The sequence below is a fragment of the Andrographis paniculata genome, unplaced genomic scaffold (assembly GCF_009805555.1).
Source record: "Andrographis paniculata isolate CXL003 unplaced genomic scaffold, ASM980555v1 Contig86END, whole genome shotgun sequence".
In the NCBI taxonomy this organism is placed as follows: Eukaryota; Viridiplantae; Streptophyta; class Magnoliopsida; order Lamiales; family Acanthaceae; genus Andrographis; species Andrographis paniculata.
This window is the reverse complement of record NW_026137624.1, coordinates 6,535,004-6,552,451: the sequence shown is the minus strand read 5'-3', so window position 1 is coordinate 6,552,451 and position 17,448 is coordinate 6,535,004. Positions and strand designations below refer to the sequence as shown.

Genomic DNA, 17,448 nt, shown 5'->3' with positions numbered 1-17,448 from the left:
AAAAATCACATCCAAATTTAATTAATTGATGGTCGAGGAAATAATATATTATCAACTTGCCCAATTAGTATATAGATTTATTCGCAATCTTTTGTCCCAATCATTGGAAAGTAATTGTGGAATAGTATAAAATTAAAATAAAGTTCACCTGTGTATATTTATTTATTTAATTAATATAATATGTATTATTTTAAGATTAAAAAATCATTAAGTAGAATATTTTAAATAAAAATGAATGTTAAATATAACTTAAATATATATATATTTAATTAAAGCACAAAAATAAGGATACATGACTGCCATTATATATATATATATATATATGAATATTTCATTAATTAAAGTAATACTAAATAGAAATTTCCATTTTTTTTTTTTACTACCATAATTTGCAATATACACAAGTAAGAGCTGTTGTATTTTTGAAATATTATTTAAAATGTACTATATCATATTAATTAAATGTATTAATTTAAACTTTTTTGTCACTGTCTCCAAAGAGAAATTGTGTGCTACAAAACATGGTACGATTACCATCTTGGTTTCTTATTTTTTAATTATTAAATTCAATAATAATTACAATTAGTAACAAACTGGATCTGTTTTTAAAATAATGAATATTATTATATAGCTGAAAATGACTTGTAAATGTCATACTAATTATTTAAAAATCAAACTCAAAGAATGATGATATTATTATTTAAATTTAAATGTAACAACACACCCTTTAATATAATATATATATATATATATATTATGAAATGATGTTTTGTTACAAAGTTCATGCACATTTGGAAGACTTGGCAAAGTTACATATATATATAAAACTAGTATTACATCTGATCATGGTGAATCCAGACAAAATTTAATATCTGGCATATATTTAATAAAATTCTATAATATAAAATAAAAAAGTATAGTTACTCTTTTACATGTTTATATAAATATATATCTTGGAAATATCTTAATAAAATTCTATAATATAAAAATTAAATATCATAGTAGTAAATTATGCAAGTTTACATTACAAATAATAATAATAATTAATTTGTTATGAAATTAATTATTTTATATGATATTTTAAATAAAAAAAGGTTTAAACAATTTTTTTTAAAAAAAATAATAGAGTGAATCAATTCGAGTCTTCTAAATAGTACCTAATTTTTAAATTAAAAGATTATATTAAATTTATTTTATTAAAAAAAAATTAAATTAAAAAATGATACATTGTACGACACATTAAAAGGAAGAATTCTGTAATATTATTACAACCCCCACACCATGAAAATTAATTAAAAGCACATTTAATAAATAGACACTTGCATGGATCGACGTATGAATAAAGGCACCTTTTGAAAATCAAATTATTATTTTTTTTAATTTCTTTTATTCAAATAACGGGACTGATGAAGGAATTTGTGTGCGTGACAATTTTCACGTGGGCTTTGGCCCATTTATTTTAAGCCTACTTTTATATTCATAAATGGGCTAGGCCCAATGTAATTATTCACGTGTTGTATTTTGGGGTTAATTAGGGTTCTGAATCACAATTAATTTCCCCCAAATTGACATCACTGCTCACCTTTACGCTTCCATTAATTTAATCAAAATCGAAGGCGACTTCCCAAATGGGAGATTCTACCTTCTCCGAATCCGTCCCGCCGCATTTATCTGCGTGCAAATCATGTCCAATCTGCATTGCAAATTCCAATTTGAAGACAGTAGAGCAGGAATCATTGCTCGAACCGAACCGCATCGATGCAGATAAGGTAGCCTCGGCACTGTATTTGATGGCGGACCCATGCCCCAATTGGGGATGAAAAGCTTTTGCCCTTTTCACTTTGATTTCCCTTACTGTTGTTGAGGGGCCAATTCGCGAAGCATAGGCCCACTGTTTTTTATTTTTTTCAAAAGAAATTCATGTTCATGTGACTTTATGGCATCACCTTTTCAATTCCGATTCTCTGTTTGTCTTTAATAATTTGTTCGTTTCTTCTCGGGCGGTAGAAATAGAATTTCCGTGTGCCGTTTTTTGAAGAGCTGCTGGAGTTGTTTATCTTGCTCTTCACTCCACAATTGCCTTTCTAATTTAATAATGGGGTTTCGGAATCCCCACGTAGATTGTCCATTTATCAATGTTTCTCGATCGATTGTGAATTAAGTAAAGAATTACTCTCTCTTTCTCTCTCGAAATTTTTTGTGTTCAGAGGGGTTAGAATTTAGGGATTACAGTTTGTACATGGAAATTGGTTCTGGCAAATGGGGAATCGTGTTTGTGCTGTTGGGGGTAATCTGTTCAGGTCTTTCTCTTGGACTCTACGTTTGATTGAAATTTTTGCTGTTGATGTCTGGCTGTTTCAATTCGATTGATTTTTCGTTGTTACACAATTTGTGAATCTAGTGGAAGGATTGAACGGGAGTCCAAGAGTTAGGGGAGTGAATTTGGGAGGATGGTTGGTGATCGAAGGTTGGATTAAGCCATCGCTCTTTGATGGCATCCCCAATGGAGATATGCTTGTGAGTTGTTGCTTCTGTAATCTGTTGGGTTTTAATTTCCGATTCATGAGACTAATGCATTAGCATCTCCATTGATGGTGGTTGCAATGTAGGATGGAACAGAGGTTCAGTTCAAATCAGTAACATTGAAGAAATATGTTTCTGCTGATGATGGTGGCGGCGGAGTAGTTACTGTCGACAGAGATAATCCTCTGGCTTGGGAAACATTTCGGGTCAGAAGTTTATCTTGTCACTATGGCACAAATTTTTGCCATTTTGCTTTCAGTTAAATTTGTTTGTTGGAACATTTGCGAATAGAAGTGTAAATCAAATGTTGGTGTTTTGGAGAGAATGATTTTGTAATGTTTGGAAGAGGATAAATTTTACGAAGCACAAAAGTGTTTAATTCGAAATGACTAATGGTAAAATTTCAAAGTTGCTTCAATTGTATTCCTCTTAGCATTTGATGAGTACGAGGTTTCGATCTCTGCCTGAAAATTTCCATCATTTCATTGAGGAAACAATAATATAGATATGTTAAGAGTTTGAATTTCAAATGTGTATATCATATTATTAATTCCATTCATCTTATTTTGGTAAGAATGACTTCAGTCTTCATTCATAAGTAACGGCATTTCCAGTTGGTATCGTATTTTGGTTTGTTTTCATATATCTGCATTCCATAAAAATGTAGGTATCTAGATTTACATGGCATCATTCTTTTTGGCATTGCATTTCTTCGAATTGATTGTCAATGAAGTGGTATTTTATTGGAATGGACAATATATTGAAAACAGGGACTCTAAAAATAGATAAAAATTAAGTGCCATTGAACCGAAACATTTGTTGTTTTTCCAAAACGAATTGATCATTTACTTTTCAACAGTTGTGGAGAGTTTCAGAATCAGCATTCCAGTTCCGCACTTCCAGTGGCCAGTTTCTGACTTGCGATCAAGATGGAGGGAGCATTACTGCAACAGCAAGGTCGCCATCTTCCACAGAAACATTTTACCTAGAAAGAAGTAATGACAACCGTGTTCACATTAAATTGAAGTCGGGAACTTATCTGCAGGTATGATTTCATTGCAAAATAGTGATGGATCGAAGGATGGTGATAAATATGATTACCATTCAACAGAATTGGAAATCAAAGTATAGTGTTAATTAAACAATACTTTTAGTATACAATATCTCATAATAGTTGTCGAAACTTTAGAAATAACTAAATTTTTTTTCTAGAATTGAAGATTATTATTAATAGGTCTCTGTAATCCTTGCTCACTCATGCATTTCTTGTCGGTAAGAAAAAATAAAATGAAAATAATTTTCCACTTGTTTTGTTTTAGGCTTCTAATTCGAACCAACTTACAGCAGACTATCCGGGAAAACCAGGATGGGATGAAAATGGCGCGACATTTGAGTTAATAATTGTGTCAAATGATTTGCACGGAGATTATCAGATCGCCAATGGGTATGGACACGATAAGGCAGCAGAAGTCCTTAAGGTATGGTCTTTAATTTAGAAATCGTCATTTTATTAGGAAAAATGCGCATCTCATTGCTTGATGACCAAATTTTGTAGTTATTTTGATGCCTAATTGCCGTAGTTCCATCCCGATAGAGATTTGTGTTTACAAAAAGAGGAACATAGAAGTCTTGTCGAAATTTTTTGGACTATATCGATGTATCTTGTAGACGTAGAACCGCGAGCTCTTTACATTTGTGTGCATCTTATTTGTTATTCGGTATCTTCATTTGCCATTGCAGAAGCATAGAAACAGTTTTATCACTGTCGAAGATTTCGATTTCCTTTATAGGCATGGAATGAACACTGTGAGAATTCCCGTCGGATGGTGGATAGCTTATGATCCCGAACCTCCACCTCCTTTTGTTGGCGGGACTCTCGAAGCTCTAGACAACGCATTTTCTTGGGCTCAGTCGGTTCTCTCTTCGACTCTTTTCTTTCGCGTAATAGAAAATGTATTTGTATAACACGTCTATCTTACTTTCGCTGCAGAACTTTCGGAATCAAGTGCATAATCGATCTTCATGCAGCTCCGGAATCTCAAAACGGAATGGAACACAGTGCCAGCCGTGACGGGACTACGGGGTGGCCTAATTCGCCAGACTCCATCTCGCAAACGTTGAACGTGATCGATTTTCTTGCTTCAAGGTATGTTTCGGCGAAATTCGTCATTGTTTATTCTCTTTCGGTTTAAAAACCCGATCTTTTCGCAGGTATTCGAATCATCCGTCGTTACTAGGAATCGAGCTGTTAAACGAGCCGTCTGCCGCATCGGTTCCACTCGACACACTCGTCTCGTATTACAAACAAGGATACAAAATCGTCCGAAAACATTCGTCGACAGCTTATGTCATTTTCTGCCAAAGAATTGGCAGCGCGGATCCGATGGAACTCTACCAGGCTAACCTAGGGACCGAAAACACCGTAGTCGATCTACACTACTACAATCTATTCGATTCGTATTTTTCTAACATGACTTCTCTCGAAAACATTCAGTACATATACAAGGCTCGACAAACTCAGGTGCAGGCTCTGAACAGCGCGAACGGACCGCTCGTGTTCATCGGTAGGCCCTCGATTTTTCAATTCGATGTTTTCGACTAACCTTCACAGCTCGACGAAAATGGCGTGCAGGCGAATGGGTGAACGAGTGGGATGTAACCGAAGGATCTTTATACGATTATCAAGAATTCGGACGAGCTCAGTTGGATGTGTACAATGCTGCCTCGTTCGGATGGACTTACTGGACGTTGAAGAACGATCGCGTGCATTGGGATTTCGAGTGGAATGTTCGTAACAACTATCTTCAACTCCAACTTGGTAAGAATTTTTATTTGTTTTTTTTGCTATTTTTTCGACAAATGAAAAGCATTTAGAGTCGCGCTTGAGCTTAAACGGCGTTGATTGATTCGAGCTATATGAAAGATTGCTAAGATTTCGCATGTTTACCTTTTTTTAGATGAGTTGAGTTTGAACTTGGGAAATTAACGTATCGCCAGTTGAATTGAGCAGGCTCGATTTGAGCTAATCAACTAGTAGCTTGAATTAGCTCGTTGATTCGATTGATTTAATCATTTTGTATTAAATTATGTTTCTTTTTTTAAAAAAAATGTGACGATATTGGTAAATTGCTATTAATCAACTTGTAGTTTGAAAATTCTGCATCATACTTTATCTTTATTTTGAAACTTTACAACGCTTCCTCGTGTTTTTACAAAATATTGCATAAAGTTCTTTAAAAATTGCATGAGTTTCCCTCGTGTTGTCGTAAGAGAATCTTCTAAAACACAAATTTTGTACAATATTTTTCAGAAGATCGTAGAGTCTTATATAATTCTTAAATCATGAGGAAGAATAGGGCGAGATTTTATAACCATAAGTGGATTATGAGTAATTTGGTAACGATGTTGCTTCATTGTTCTTGGAGTCTTAGGTCTTTATCTTAGAACGACATTTGGTCAATGTTATATTGTGAAGTTCCAAGTTGATGTCTATATATACTTGTTAATATATATGAAATTAAAATTGAAATATACTAATAAAAATATTTGATTTGATTTGATTGCTACTATACATACATACATAATAACTTCACGTTCGTTCATGCCTCTAGTTCCTCAGTGTTTTTATCTTGATTTCACTTAATTTCGTAACAATCTCTTACATTTCAGGGCGATCGTCGGCCATGTGCCTTCCCAACTTCCTACACGTGCTCGGATGCCTATGTGTTTGTTGGGTTTTATTGTGACGTGTAGAGTTGCATTTTTTTTTTTTTTTTTTTACCATTATTGTTTTGTATCGATTAAGATTATTCGTTTTGTTTCTAATGTCAATAAGAATAGATGGAAGTTATGAAAATCAATGGTTACAATTATTTGTTGTTTCTCATTGCAATAAGAATCGATGGAAGTTCTAAAACAGAAATTTTTGGTCTTCCATTTACATTATGCTAACAAAATTTATTTAATTTTAAGGCCCGAAATAGTAAAATATATAACTGATGTTATCGTATCCTTTTTAGCAAATATATATATATATATATTTTTTTTAAAATCTTTTACTGTAAAAAAAAATAAATAAAAATACTCACGATCAGTACTTATTTTCTATTATAATTTGTGTTTAAATATTTAACACACATTGAAAAGATGGAAAAGGTATTAAAAATACTACATTAATTATATAATTTTCAAAACATTTTTTTATTATTACTCTTAAAAATAACCGAAAGCTCTTGAAAAGTGTTTGGTACTTTGCTGATTATCTAACATTGTTTATTGATAGTTGTCAGTTATAGGTATTTTCATAATACTGCTGCTGTATGACCAAAACACACACTGAAATATTATCATTCATTCAGTTCAAACTGTAATGAGACAAATCATACATTTGAAAAATAATAATAATAATAATTAATATATATATTATAATTAGATTAACAAAAATTGTAACTTGACTTGACACAATTTCATATCACAAATGCACATCAAAATTATTCAAATATTTTCCAATTTTGGTCATCATACACTATTTCTAGAGCCTCCTCCTGCCCACTTTGACAAGTGCATTCTTGCTTTAGCTGCCTGCAAGGGCAAAACATTTTCATTTTTTTATTTTTATTTTTAATAATAATAATAATAATAGAAATATAATGTATTTATTATATTATTATTACCTCATTCTCCCAGTCGCATCTCATTACAATAACGGATAATATGAGTGTTTGGACAGCAGTTCCACCGAAAATCATGCCTGCCCATATCCCCTGTAATAAATACCAAATCAAATCAAATCATCAAAATATATTAATATAATAAAATATGAACTGACAATACATAATAATAATAATAATAATAATAATAGCAACAGTACTAATTCATATCATGTGTTAACTGTCTATATTTCATATGCTAACAATTACTCAAATCATTTTGTAATTTATAAACTTTATTTTATAATTTTGCCCAAGTATATCTCAACAACATAATTCAAAACAACACTCTTGTACATTAAAATTAAGAAAAAAATAAAAATAAAAAATCCAAGAAAGTTCATTTAATTCAAAGTGTAACCTTAATTTAATAGTTATAGCAAAGTTATTATTAATCGAAATTTGAATAATATTGAAATGAATATTTTAAAATTAACATCTAAATTTAGTAAAAAAAAATAGAGAAAAATTTAACAAATAAAAATATTAATTACCTTAACTCCTTGATGAAAGACCCAACCCATCAAAAGTCCCATAGGCACTCCAACCAAATAGTAGCAACCTAAGTTTATATACGCCACGTAAGCTTGCCATCCCGATCCAACGGCCACCCCTAATTTTCCAAAAAAAATAAATAATAATAAATTAAATTAATGTCGTATTACGACTTAAATTAATTTCATTATAGTCGGAATTTTAAATCGTTGTTGCTATAATTATTACCGGATAGAATTGGCTGAATGCTATTGAGGAGAACGGTAAATGCGAGGAGGAGTGCGAGATCGGAGACAGCGTCAAGCACGACCTTGCTCGACGTGTAGATTAGTGCGAGTTCGTTGTGTAAGAAAAATATAAGTACCCAAAACACGAGACCAATTGCTGTCGATTGCACCACAGAGACTAATGTCGCGAATTTTGCGCCTTTACCGTTCCCGGCGCCCAATTCGTTCGCCACCCGAACTCTACATAATTTAAATAAAACAATTAATTTTGTAACAAAAAAATCATTAAATAATATTTCATTTGTCACACATATTTCTGCAATATTTTCTAATTTAATATATTTTATCTATTATGCAAAAAATAAATATATATTTCTCTCTCTTATGATTTATCACGTCATTTAATTTTCACTTTATTTTATTTATATAATTTATTTATTTTTTTCGATACCAAAATAAATATATTGCTCTTTCTATAGGACGAATAGAGTATTTTTAAAAGAAAAATATATATTTCCTCCTTTTTCAAATCAAAGAGATCTTTTGGATTTTTTTTATAATAAATTAAGAAATAATATTATTTTATAAATATAGCATATAAGATATTTTGATATTTTTATTATTTAAATTTATGTATAACATAATTATATAATTATATGTATATTGTTATATTTGTAATTTAAATAAAAATTAAAATTATTTTAATATTAGTATATAGTTAAAATTTAATAATAATAATTTGAATAAAAAATAAATAAGGACTTACCCGGTGCCGGCAAAGAAGCTCAGGGGGATCATCAATTCGAAGCCGTTGATGCTCATACTACACGACAAAATTAAATCAACTAATTAATTTGATCATTGATTGCTCTCCACGTGATCCACACCAGTAATTAATAAGGCCAACAAACCTAATAAATGCTCTTAACACTAACAGATGGACATGCCCAATTAATACCAGATTCTGGTACAGTGTCTATTCTTAAAACATAAATAATACTCCCTCCAGTCCCATATAATATGGGTTAATTACTGTAAATACGAAAATTTAGATAAAATATAATTAGTAAATAATTAAAAAGTGTATTAGAAAAAATAATTATTATTTAGTAAAAATAATTATAAATTAAGATTAAAATAAATAAATAGTTTAATTAAAATTAAAAAAATTATAAAATTTAAAATTTAAAATGCGATTAAAGTGTATAATTATATTTTCAAAAATAGAAATGACAAGTTATGTGGGATGGACGAAAATAAAAAATAAGAACAAATTATATGGGATCGACGGAATTTTTTTTTTTTATTAAAAAAACTTGTAATAAAATAAGTTCGGAAACTTCTTATAAATCAATGAACTTAACCTTACAAATGATGTAACCCATATCTATTTTGAGCTCAGAATAAAAAAATACCAAAAAAAAAAAAAAACTGCCAAATCACGTTGATTAAAAAAATAATTATAAATATGATTCTTTACACTCAAATTTTAATTTTTTACTATTTGAATTTTACATTTAAAAGATTAAAAAAAAAAAAAATTCTCTGCATAGGTTCTGTTTATACAATTTTGAAATTTTTTTATATAATTTAATAGATTAAAAATATCATATAAATTTTTTTATTATTTATAAATTTTTGAATTATTTATTTATTTGTATAAATGGAGCTATACTTTAGAAATAATAAATAAATAAAATAAAAGGCTTAAATTTCGAACTATAATACGACAATGCAATCTTGACCTAGACAGCACACAATCCAAATCATGTTTGGCTCCTGCTTATATATAAATATATAATAAAATAAAAATTGACTTACCAAATGGACAATGCATCCACGGCAATTTCAGCATTTGGGAGATTCCCAGTCATCACAATAAGAATACGATAATACCAATTCTCCAAGCTGCCAAAACATTTATTTATTAATATATATACATATATATATATATTCAATTAAATAACATCCTCAAATAAAATAATTAATTAACTAATTTACGTACCAAAGCATGACGCCGGACGAAGCCGAGAGCTTAATAAACTCCCACAAGCCGGAAAACGCCTCGCTGGAAAATCCCGTCCACGTGTTCCTGCAGCCGCCGCCGACCGTGTAGCCGAACAAGCCGACCACAATAAGCCACCACGAGATATTCAGCGTGAGCGCCGTCCCCAGCAGGCCGAGCCGGAACCGATAAACAACAAGCCAGCTCAAAAGAACGTGGACGCAAAACGCGGCCAGATTCACCAAAGCCGTGACGCTGTTCTTCAGCTGGCTCTGCAGAAACCGCTGCAACGGAAACTGGAAAGCGAAGCTGAAGTGCAGCGGAATGAAGTAGAGCGCCACCGTCCCCGACAGCTCCGCCACGTCCTCCGGCTGACCTAACAGTTTCAGCACCGGCGTCGCGAAGACGAACAGAGGAAGCAACGCTACGCAGCAGAGGAACAGCACGATCCACGACCGCTGGAGGTACACGCCGAGCATGTGGTACTTCCGAGCGCCGTACGCCTGACCGCACAGCGTCTCCAGCGCACTCGCCATTCCGAGCTGCTCCGGCGCCGGCGATTAATTAATCAGAAATTGAAAAATTGCAGAGGAAATTGAGAAATTGATCGGTCAATTTTGTAATTGAGATCGATTGATTGTTTGATTTTTACCAGGAGTCCGAAATCGAAGCCGACTATGACGCTGGAGGCGATGGACATGGCGGCGAGCTGGAGGTCGCCGAGGTGTCCGGCGAAGGCCTGCGTGATTACGAACATGGAGTAGGAGGCGATGCGGCTGAAGATCGCCGGTCCGACGATCCGCCATAGCTTCTTCGTCTCGATCCAAACCCTAACTGACAGCGTTTTTTCGTCGTCGTCGTTTTGCTCGATGAGCTTTGTCGTTTCGACGTCGTCGGAGTGGTATAGTAACGGCGCCGTTAGGGTTCCGTCGCGGTTTTCACCGTCTCCGGACGACATTCTGCAGGCAATCAAAATAGGCAGACACTGCTGGCTATGTGTGTGTATTTATAGTTGCCCCACAATTTTTCTTTTCTCTTTTTTTTTTTTAAAAAAAAAATTATTGTTAATTAAATAATTATTATTTGTTGACAATTACATATACTATAACGTTGCGTTTGTTTGGTGGTTTGGATTTTAATTTGAGATTTGAATAGTAAAATTTTGAATTTGAATAGTTGTATGATGTGATATAAATAGGTGTTGATGTGATATTTTGAATATAAAATTAATTTTTAGTATAATATAAAAAATAAAAAATAAGTGTTTGATTTGATACTTTTGGAGAAGAAAAATGGGATGAATAATAGATTTAAAATCCAATCCCCAAATAAACACAAATATTCTCTTCCTCACAAAAAGGATGGCGTAAACTCTTACTCATGAAATTATGGGTTTAAGTTTTCGACACTTACTTTAAAATTTTGTCTGTCACATATATATGATTATTCGTCGAGGTTATAAATAAATAAACAACTGTTTTAAAATAGAAAAATAAATAGAAAATATAATGACAATTAATTAAAATTTTAAGTAAACAAGTAATTTTTATTATTACAAATATATTACTCGCTGGCTCCGTCCACCTCTAACAATTATATTTACTTTTTGCATCATTGTATTTAATATTAAAAATATTTTTATATTTGTATAATTTTTGTTATACAAATGTCATTCTATTAGTATTATAAGACAGTAATTGAAGCATTTTTATAATTTTTTTAATTTATACTATATTTTAATATAATAATTAATATTATTAAAAAAAATTAACACAAAAAAAAAAAAAAGAAACGCCTGATGAAAATAGTATATAAGAGAAAGTGACATAATGGGGATTGACATATTGAAATTCTAGTAATTTTCATTTACAACAATGATTTGTTAGATTTTAATTTATATAGTTAGTTGATATAATATAAATATAAATTAATGTGATATTTACATAATAAAAAATATATATATATTTCTTTTGATATTTATAAGAGGAAAAAATTATAAAAGCAAAATTTAAATCAAAACATCCAAACGAACACTCCCATAATTTCTGTGCATATTGATTGATTGATTGAGGGTTTATATTATTAGAAAGGTAGCAGTGTTCAAACAAGATACTGCATTGAAAAAAACAATTAAAAAAACAAGTGGCCAATGAAATTTCAATATATAATAATAATAATAAAAAATATAAATATAGAAATTCTTATCTCATCGGCAACCGGGAAAATCGGCAACCATACAGTACATGATCAATTGAGCTACTTCCTGCTGGATTGATCTACACCGTTAATTTTTTGGGGTCCATATAGTGAACGGTGTAGATTAATCCGATGTTCGGCTCTAGCATCTGTGGAAGTTCCTGTCAATCCAGAGATAGATATTGTCCGTTTACTCTTGTTTTTTTTTTTTTTTTTAAAAAATTGTATAAAATATATGTAAAATGATTTGATAATTTACGTTAGATAAATATATGTAAAATGATTTGTGAATGAAGTGTGTTTGTTTGGGAGATTGGATTTAATTTCTACTATTCATTCCATTTTTTTTTCCAAAAATATCAAATCAAACACGTATTTTTTATTGTTTATATTATACTAAAAATCAATTTTACATTCAAAACATCACATCAACATCTATTTATATTACATCATACAACTATTTAAATTAAAAAATTTTACTATTCAAATCTCAATTCAAAATCCAAACCCCGACCAAAATACACCCACATGTCTGTCTCAATCGAATGTATTTTTTTTATTCTTGTATATTAAACCATTAATAATAATAATAATAATAATAATAATATGCACTTAGTAAAAATACTTGTCCTATTAATCTTTTCATTTATTTTTTGCATATGAATTTAAGTATATTAGTATTTTATTGAAATATAATACAAATAATATATATAAAGACAATTTTATCTTTGATTTTGTGTAAGAATAATTAATGATGATAAAATATGATCATTTTTGTATTGATGTGAGATACAACTAATTTTCCTTTATCATTCCAACTATATAATTTATAAATACATTTAAATTATAAAATTTTATTGAATAATATCACGTAAAAAACATAATTATATTTTATTAACAACATCCCATTGAAATATAATTTTCATTTTGGAACTTTTCACTGCTCTCTAAATTATTAATTAGAAAAGTGCTGCAATAGTAAATAAAACCCAAACATACTTTTTGAATTCGAGCAGACCTTTATTGAATAAATATGAAAAGTATTTATTACTCCATTTTGTACAATGATAAAGAGACGACGCCGTTTTGGGGCCCGAATGTCTTTCAGTTTGCCTTTTTCATTTCTTCTTTGACAATTATTACAAAAAAATCCTCCCACGCTTCTGCTTTAATAATTACTAACTCCGTCCCAAAATATGGGACTATTACGGCATATAACAAAATTTAAGTAAAATATAATTAATAAATAATTAAAAAGTGTATTAATAAAAATAATTATAAATTAATATTAAGATAAGTAAATAATTTAATTAAAATTAAGAAAATTATAAAATTTAAAATTTAAAATGCGATTAAAGTGCATAATTATATTTTTAAAAATAGAAAAAACAAGTTATGTGGAACGAATGAAAATAGAAAATAAAGACAAATTATATGGAACGGAGGGAGTAATAATAAATGTTTCCAGCTAAATTGAGTCACAAAACTTGCCCAAATAGTTTGGACTCTAATCTGTAAGTTGGGAAGAAATTAGTAATGTTTTTATATTTAAAAATATATTTTTCATTATATAAAGTACTTATACATGTTAAAACATTTTTATTTTTATAAATTATAAATACATAGTACTACCTTACCTTCGTCCAAATGTAAAGGTCTTGTTACCTTTAATTATTATATTAATTATTATATCAAAATGTATTACAATTTAAGAAAAAAATTAAAAAAATATTTTTATTAGTGTCTTATAATATTAATATAATGATATTTGTACAAAAAAAAATTATACAAATATAATAATATCTTTAATGTTAAATAAAATGGCGCAAAAAACAAATGTGACCCTTAGAGGCAAACCAAAGTATTATTCATAAAATTAATTTATATATAACTATCAAACTAGTTAATACATTTTCGCTAGTTAAAAATTTATTACTCTCTCTCTCTGTTATTCAAATATATTTTTATTTTATTTTTTTACTATTTAAATTTATTCTTATTTTTTAATAAAAAAATACACTTTTTTTTATTTTACTTTTTTTGTATAATAAAAGTAAAAAAATAAAAATAAAATTCTAATTTTCAATTTCTTAAAAAAATTATGTTCAATCAAATAAAAATAAAATTTATAACATGGAGAATATTATTTTTTAATCTATTTAAAAAACAATTAAAAAATATATTTTAAAATGAGAAAAAAAAAAAAAAAAGAAAGTATATATAATGTATATTTGCATCGTATACCCACTAAAAACTAATCAAATCCTAAACCTTATATATTTATATTAATAAAAAGGGTCACGTGGTAATAAAATAATAATATTTGAGGAATTAATAATTAGTTTGAAGTCAACATAAGTGCCCCCCAAAATTCACACAGTTCCTTTGCAACCAAGAAAATTTATGGTTTTGACTTTATCTGTAAGACGTAAGCAAATGCGTAAGCAAAATTGTCATAGTGATAAATAAATTTAGGGTGTGTTTGTTCGGAGGTTTAGATTTTGTATTGAGATTTGAATAGTAAAATTTTTGAATTGGAATAGTTATATGATGTGAAATAAATAGGTATTGATGTGATGTTTTGAATATAAAATTAATTTTTAGTATAATATAAAAAATAAAAAATAAATATTTGATTTGATGTTTTTTAGAGAAAAAATTGAATGAATAATAGAAATTTGGGAAAATCCCCCAAAAGAACACACCCTTAATTAATTATATACTTAATTTGTATGGCGATCTATAAATGTTTTTTATTAAAATTTTGAAAAATATATAATATTCTTCGGTCGTTCAAATCTATTTTCACTTTTCTTTTTTGGTTGTCATTTAAATTTATTCTGTTTCATTTTTAGTAAAAAAATACTATTTTTCTTTACCAAAAAAGTAAAAATTTCTATTATTACCTATTTTTCTTAAAATCCGTTTTTGTAATGGGCCTAAACATAATTTTATGGGCCTTGGTATTGGACCCAATAACTATTCAGTATTTTATAATTTGCTTTATTTAATTTATTCATTTCTTAGTGGATCACTAGTTATTTTTAAGTGAAAATTTTTACATTGAAAGAATTAAATATGAATGCGTCTTCTTTTTCAGTTTGTTTAATTTAATACTCCTACTTATATTTTTATTTTAAATAAAATATTTATTGAATATGATATTCTATGTATATTTTTTTTTTTAAAAAAAAACTATGGTAAAAGAAAATTGGAAAAATGAATATAACAAACATAGCGTTTGTATATGATATAATTTTCTTTCTTTTTTTATTTTTGAAAATTGGATAATTGTCAAATGTGATCCTTTATACGAAAATAAATATATTTCATAAAAGCTAGAAGACTGTAAAATAAAAATAATAAATATATATATAACCGTTTAGATATTTAAATATATACGTTAGTGAATATTATTCTATCTTAGTCGCGGACCACGTCCAATTGATTTTAAAATAATAATAATTAACAACGTTTGAAAATAATAATAATAACAATGTTATAAAAACATATATATAAAAAATTAAAAATAATAATCATTAATGCGTTATTATTTTTTTAATGACAAATGACCGTTAGTCAAATTTTAAATCAGGAAGAGTATTAATAATAAATAAATAAACAAGGGACGGCAGCGGCAATAGCGGTGACTACACGTTGCAGATTCTAAATGAAACGACGACGTCACGGCCACCACATGCACCAGATTCGCATTGAAACGACGTCGTCAAGAGGAAGGACACGTGTCAGATTCTTCGACAAGACGATGTCGTATCGACAATCTTAGCTCAGCTCAGCACATGTGCCCATCTCACATAAGTTGGCTACAGCAATGCAACCACTATCTTTGCATCCAATTCCTTATCCTGCAGTTCCTTACAGTTTCTTCTTTGTTTCACTTTTTATTTTATTTTATTTTTTCAACATGCTGGATTATGCCTTTAATCATGTGACTCAGTTGGTGAAAAGGTCTCCTTGTAATTAAAAAGAAAAAAGAAAAAGTGGTGTTATTTGAATTATTATTTATTGTTTTGTTGAATGCTTAGAAATGTAAAAATAAAATTGGCTATGAATAAATCAATAATCGCATAACAATAATAAAAAATCTATTAATAAAATGAGACAAGACATCAAATAAATAATAGTAACAATAATAATACAGAGGAGAAATGGGGGAAAAAAGGAATGTCAAATGACTACTGTGCCCCTCAAATTAAATAAACCAAATCAAATCTCGACCGTCCATCCACATAAAAAAAAAAAAAATACAAACAGAGATCAGATCAGATCCGATCCCATCCGCGCCGCCACATGGCAGGCTTAAAACAGCGCCACCGCGACAAGCGCCGCCGCGAAGGCGGTGGCGCCGACGGCGGCCTTGCTGACGAATCCGTCGTTAGAGCCATCTGCCGGAGTGTTGTCCCCCGATGGTCCGCCGGCGGGGGAGTTGGAGTTCGGGGAGGAGGCGCCTGGGGCGGGGGCCTCTCCCGCCGGGGACGGCGTCGGGGCGGGGGTGGACGGCGCAGGAGAAGGAGATGGGGTTGCACCACTGGGGGTTGGCGCCGGGGTGAGGGTAGGCGGCGCCGCCGGGGCCGGCTGTGGAGCGGCAGTCGGAGACACCGTCGGAGCGCCGGACGGCGCCTGAGCCATGCATGACGTGGCGATCAGTGATAGGACGGCGAAAACCTTAAGCAACGACAAGGAGGCCATTGTAAGAAATCTAGAGAGAGAAAGGAGGATGAGAGAGATAGGGAGCGTTTGGGAGAGAGGATTTGAAGGTTTTAGCAAAAGGAGCAAAGAAAGTGAAGATATATATATAAAAAAGAAAGAGGAGAGAGATTAATATTATACTATAATGTAATACTAATAATAATAATAATTGTAATAATAAAGATGATAAAGATTCCATAAAAAAGTGATTTTATTTATTTTTTTAAAAAACATAACTTTGTGACACCCAAACATGTATAGACATGCATGTGGTGTGACATGTAAGAAGTTTCCTTTTCATTTGCCTAATCATTTATTATCAAATTTAATTTCAATTTCAAGATTGAATTTTTAAACCATTTGCCACACAACACAACATATTTATTTCCACCCCATTTAAAAAAGTTTGAATTAAATTTTATGCTTTTACATTTAATTTCAAAAGATATACCAAAATTCTTGACTTTGTTATCAATTTATTTAAAAAATTAGTTGCACCCATCATCTCACCTTTTGTCATATATCTTAGCTTTCACTACAAGACCATAAAATAGTACATATGATACCAAAAGTAAATTTATAT

General features: G+C 30.2%; 3 protein-coding genes across 4 annotated transcripts; 1 reads left to right on the top strand and 2 right to left on the bottom strand.

Annotated features, from left to right (window-relative positions):
• The first annotated feature begins 1,579 nt into the window (after nucleotides 1–1,579).
• On the top strand, nucleotides 1,580–6,432 carry LOC127242397 (probable glucan 1,3-beta-glucosidase A). 2 transcript variants are annotated; one of them, XM_051261926.1, is made up of 10 exons: nucleotides 1,580–1,769; nucleotides 2,402–2,517; nucleotides 2,610–2,729; nucleotides 3,383–3,568; nucleotides 3,843–4,001; nucleotides 4,264–4,433; nucleotides 4,514–4,669; nucleotides 4,735–5,087; nucleotides 5,156–5,341; nucleotides 6,193–6,432. In XM_051261926.1, exons 2-10 carry the CDS (start codon nucleotides 2,512–2,514, stop codon nucleotides 6,267–6,269), a joined length of 1,413 nt encoding a protein of 470 aa, XP_051117883.1. In that variant the 5' UTR covers nucleotides 1,580–1,769; nucleotides 2,402–2,511; the 3' UTR covers nucleotides 6,270–6,432. The 2 variants fall into 2 exon arrangements, with proteins under 2 accessions (XP_051117883.1, XP_051117882.1); XM_051261925.1 differs by lacking the exon at nucleotides 1,580–1,769 and adding an exon at nucleotides 1,783–2,300.
• Nucleotides 6,433–6,843: 411 nt separating this feature from the next.
• On the bottom strand, nucleotides 6,844–10,952 carry LOC127242239 (protein DETOXIFICATION 27-like). The gene is made up of 8 exons (XM_051261701.1): nucleotides 10,612–10,952; nucleotides 9,960–10,501; nucleotides 9,776–9,862; nucleotides 8,721–8,777; nucleotides 7,956–8,194; nucleotides 7,727–7,845; nucleotides 7,197–7,286; nucleotides 6,844–7,104 (listed from the first exon to the last, which is right to left on the bottom strand). The coding sequence occupies exons 1-8, from the start codon at nucleotides 10,915–10,917 to the stop codon at nucleotides 7,042–7,044; spliced, it is 1,503 nt and encodes a 500-aa protein (XP_051117658.1). The 5' UTR covers nucleotides 10,918–10,952; the 3' UTR covers nucleotides 6,844–7,041.
• Nucleotides 10,953–16,244: 5,292 nt separating this feature from the next.
• Nucleotides 16,245–16,958, bottom strand: LOC127241911 (classical arabinogalactan protein 4-like). Its single transcript, XM_051261179.1, has one exon. The coding sequence runs from the start codon at nucleotides 16,863–16,865 to the stop codon at nucleotides 16,476–16,478; it is 390 nt and encodes a 129-aa protein (XP_051117136.1). The 5' UTR covers nucleotides 16,866–16,958; the 3' UTR covers nucleotides 16,245–16,475.
• Between the last annotated feature and the right edge of the window lie 490 nt (nucleotides 16,959–17,448).

Excerpts from the sequence above, each read along its gene's own strand:
- LOC127242397 (XM_051261925.1), top strand. The coding sequence starts at position 2,240 with ATGGAAATTGGTTCTGGCAAATGGGGAATCGTGTTTGTGCTGTTGGGG. Across the intron at positions 4,434-4,513 it reads AACGCATTTTCTTGGGCTCA|AACTTTCGGAATCAAGTGCA; the intron begins GTCGGTTCTCTC and ends CTTTCGCTGCAG. Across the intron at positions 4,670-4,734 it reads ATCGATTTTCTTGCTTCAAG|GTATTCGAATCATCCGTCGT; the intron begins GTATGTTTCGGC and ends ATCTTTTCGCAG.
- LOC127241911 (XM_051261179.1), bottom strand. The coding sequence starts at position 16,865 with ATGGCCTCCTTGTCGTTGCTTAAGGTTTTCGCCGTCCTATCACTGATC.
- LOC127242239 (XM_051261701.1), bottom strand. The coding sequence starts at position 10,917 with ATGTCGTCCGGAGACGGTGAAAACCGCGACGGAACCCTAACGGCGCCG. Across the intron at positions 9,863-9,959 it reads TCGTCCGGCGTCATGCTTTG|CTTGGAGAATTGGTATTATC; the intron begins GTACGTAAATTA and ends ATGTTTTGGCAG. Across the intron at positions 7,105-7,196 it reads GATGCGACTGGGAGAATGAG|GCAGCTAAAGCAAGAATGCA; the intron begins GTAATAATAATA and ends TTGCCCTTGCAG.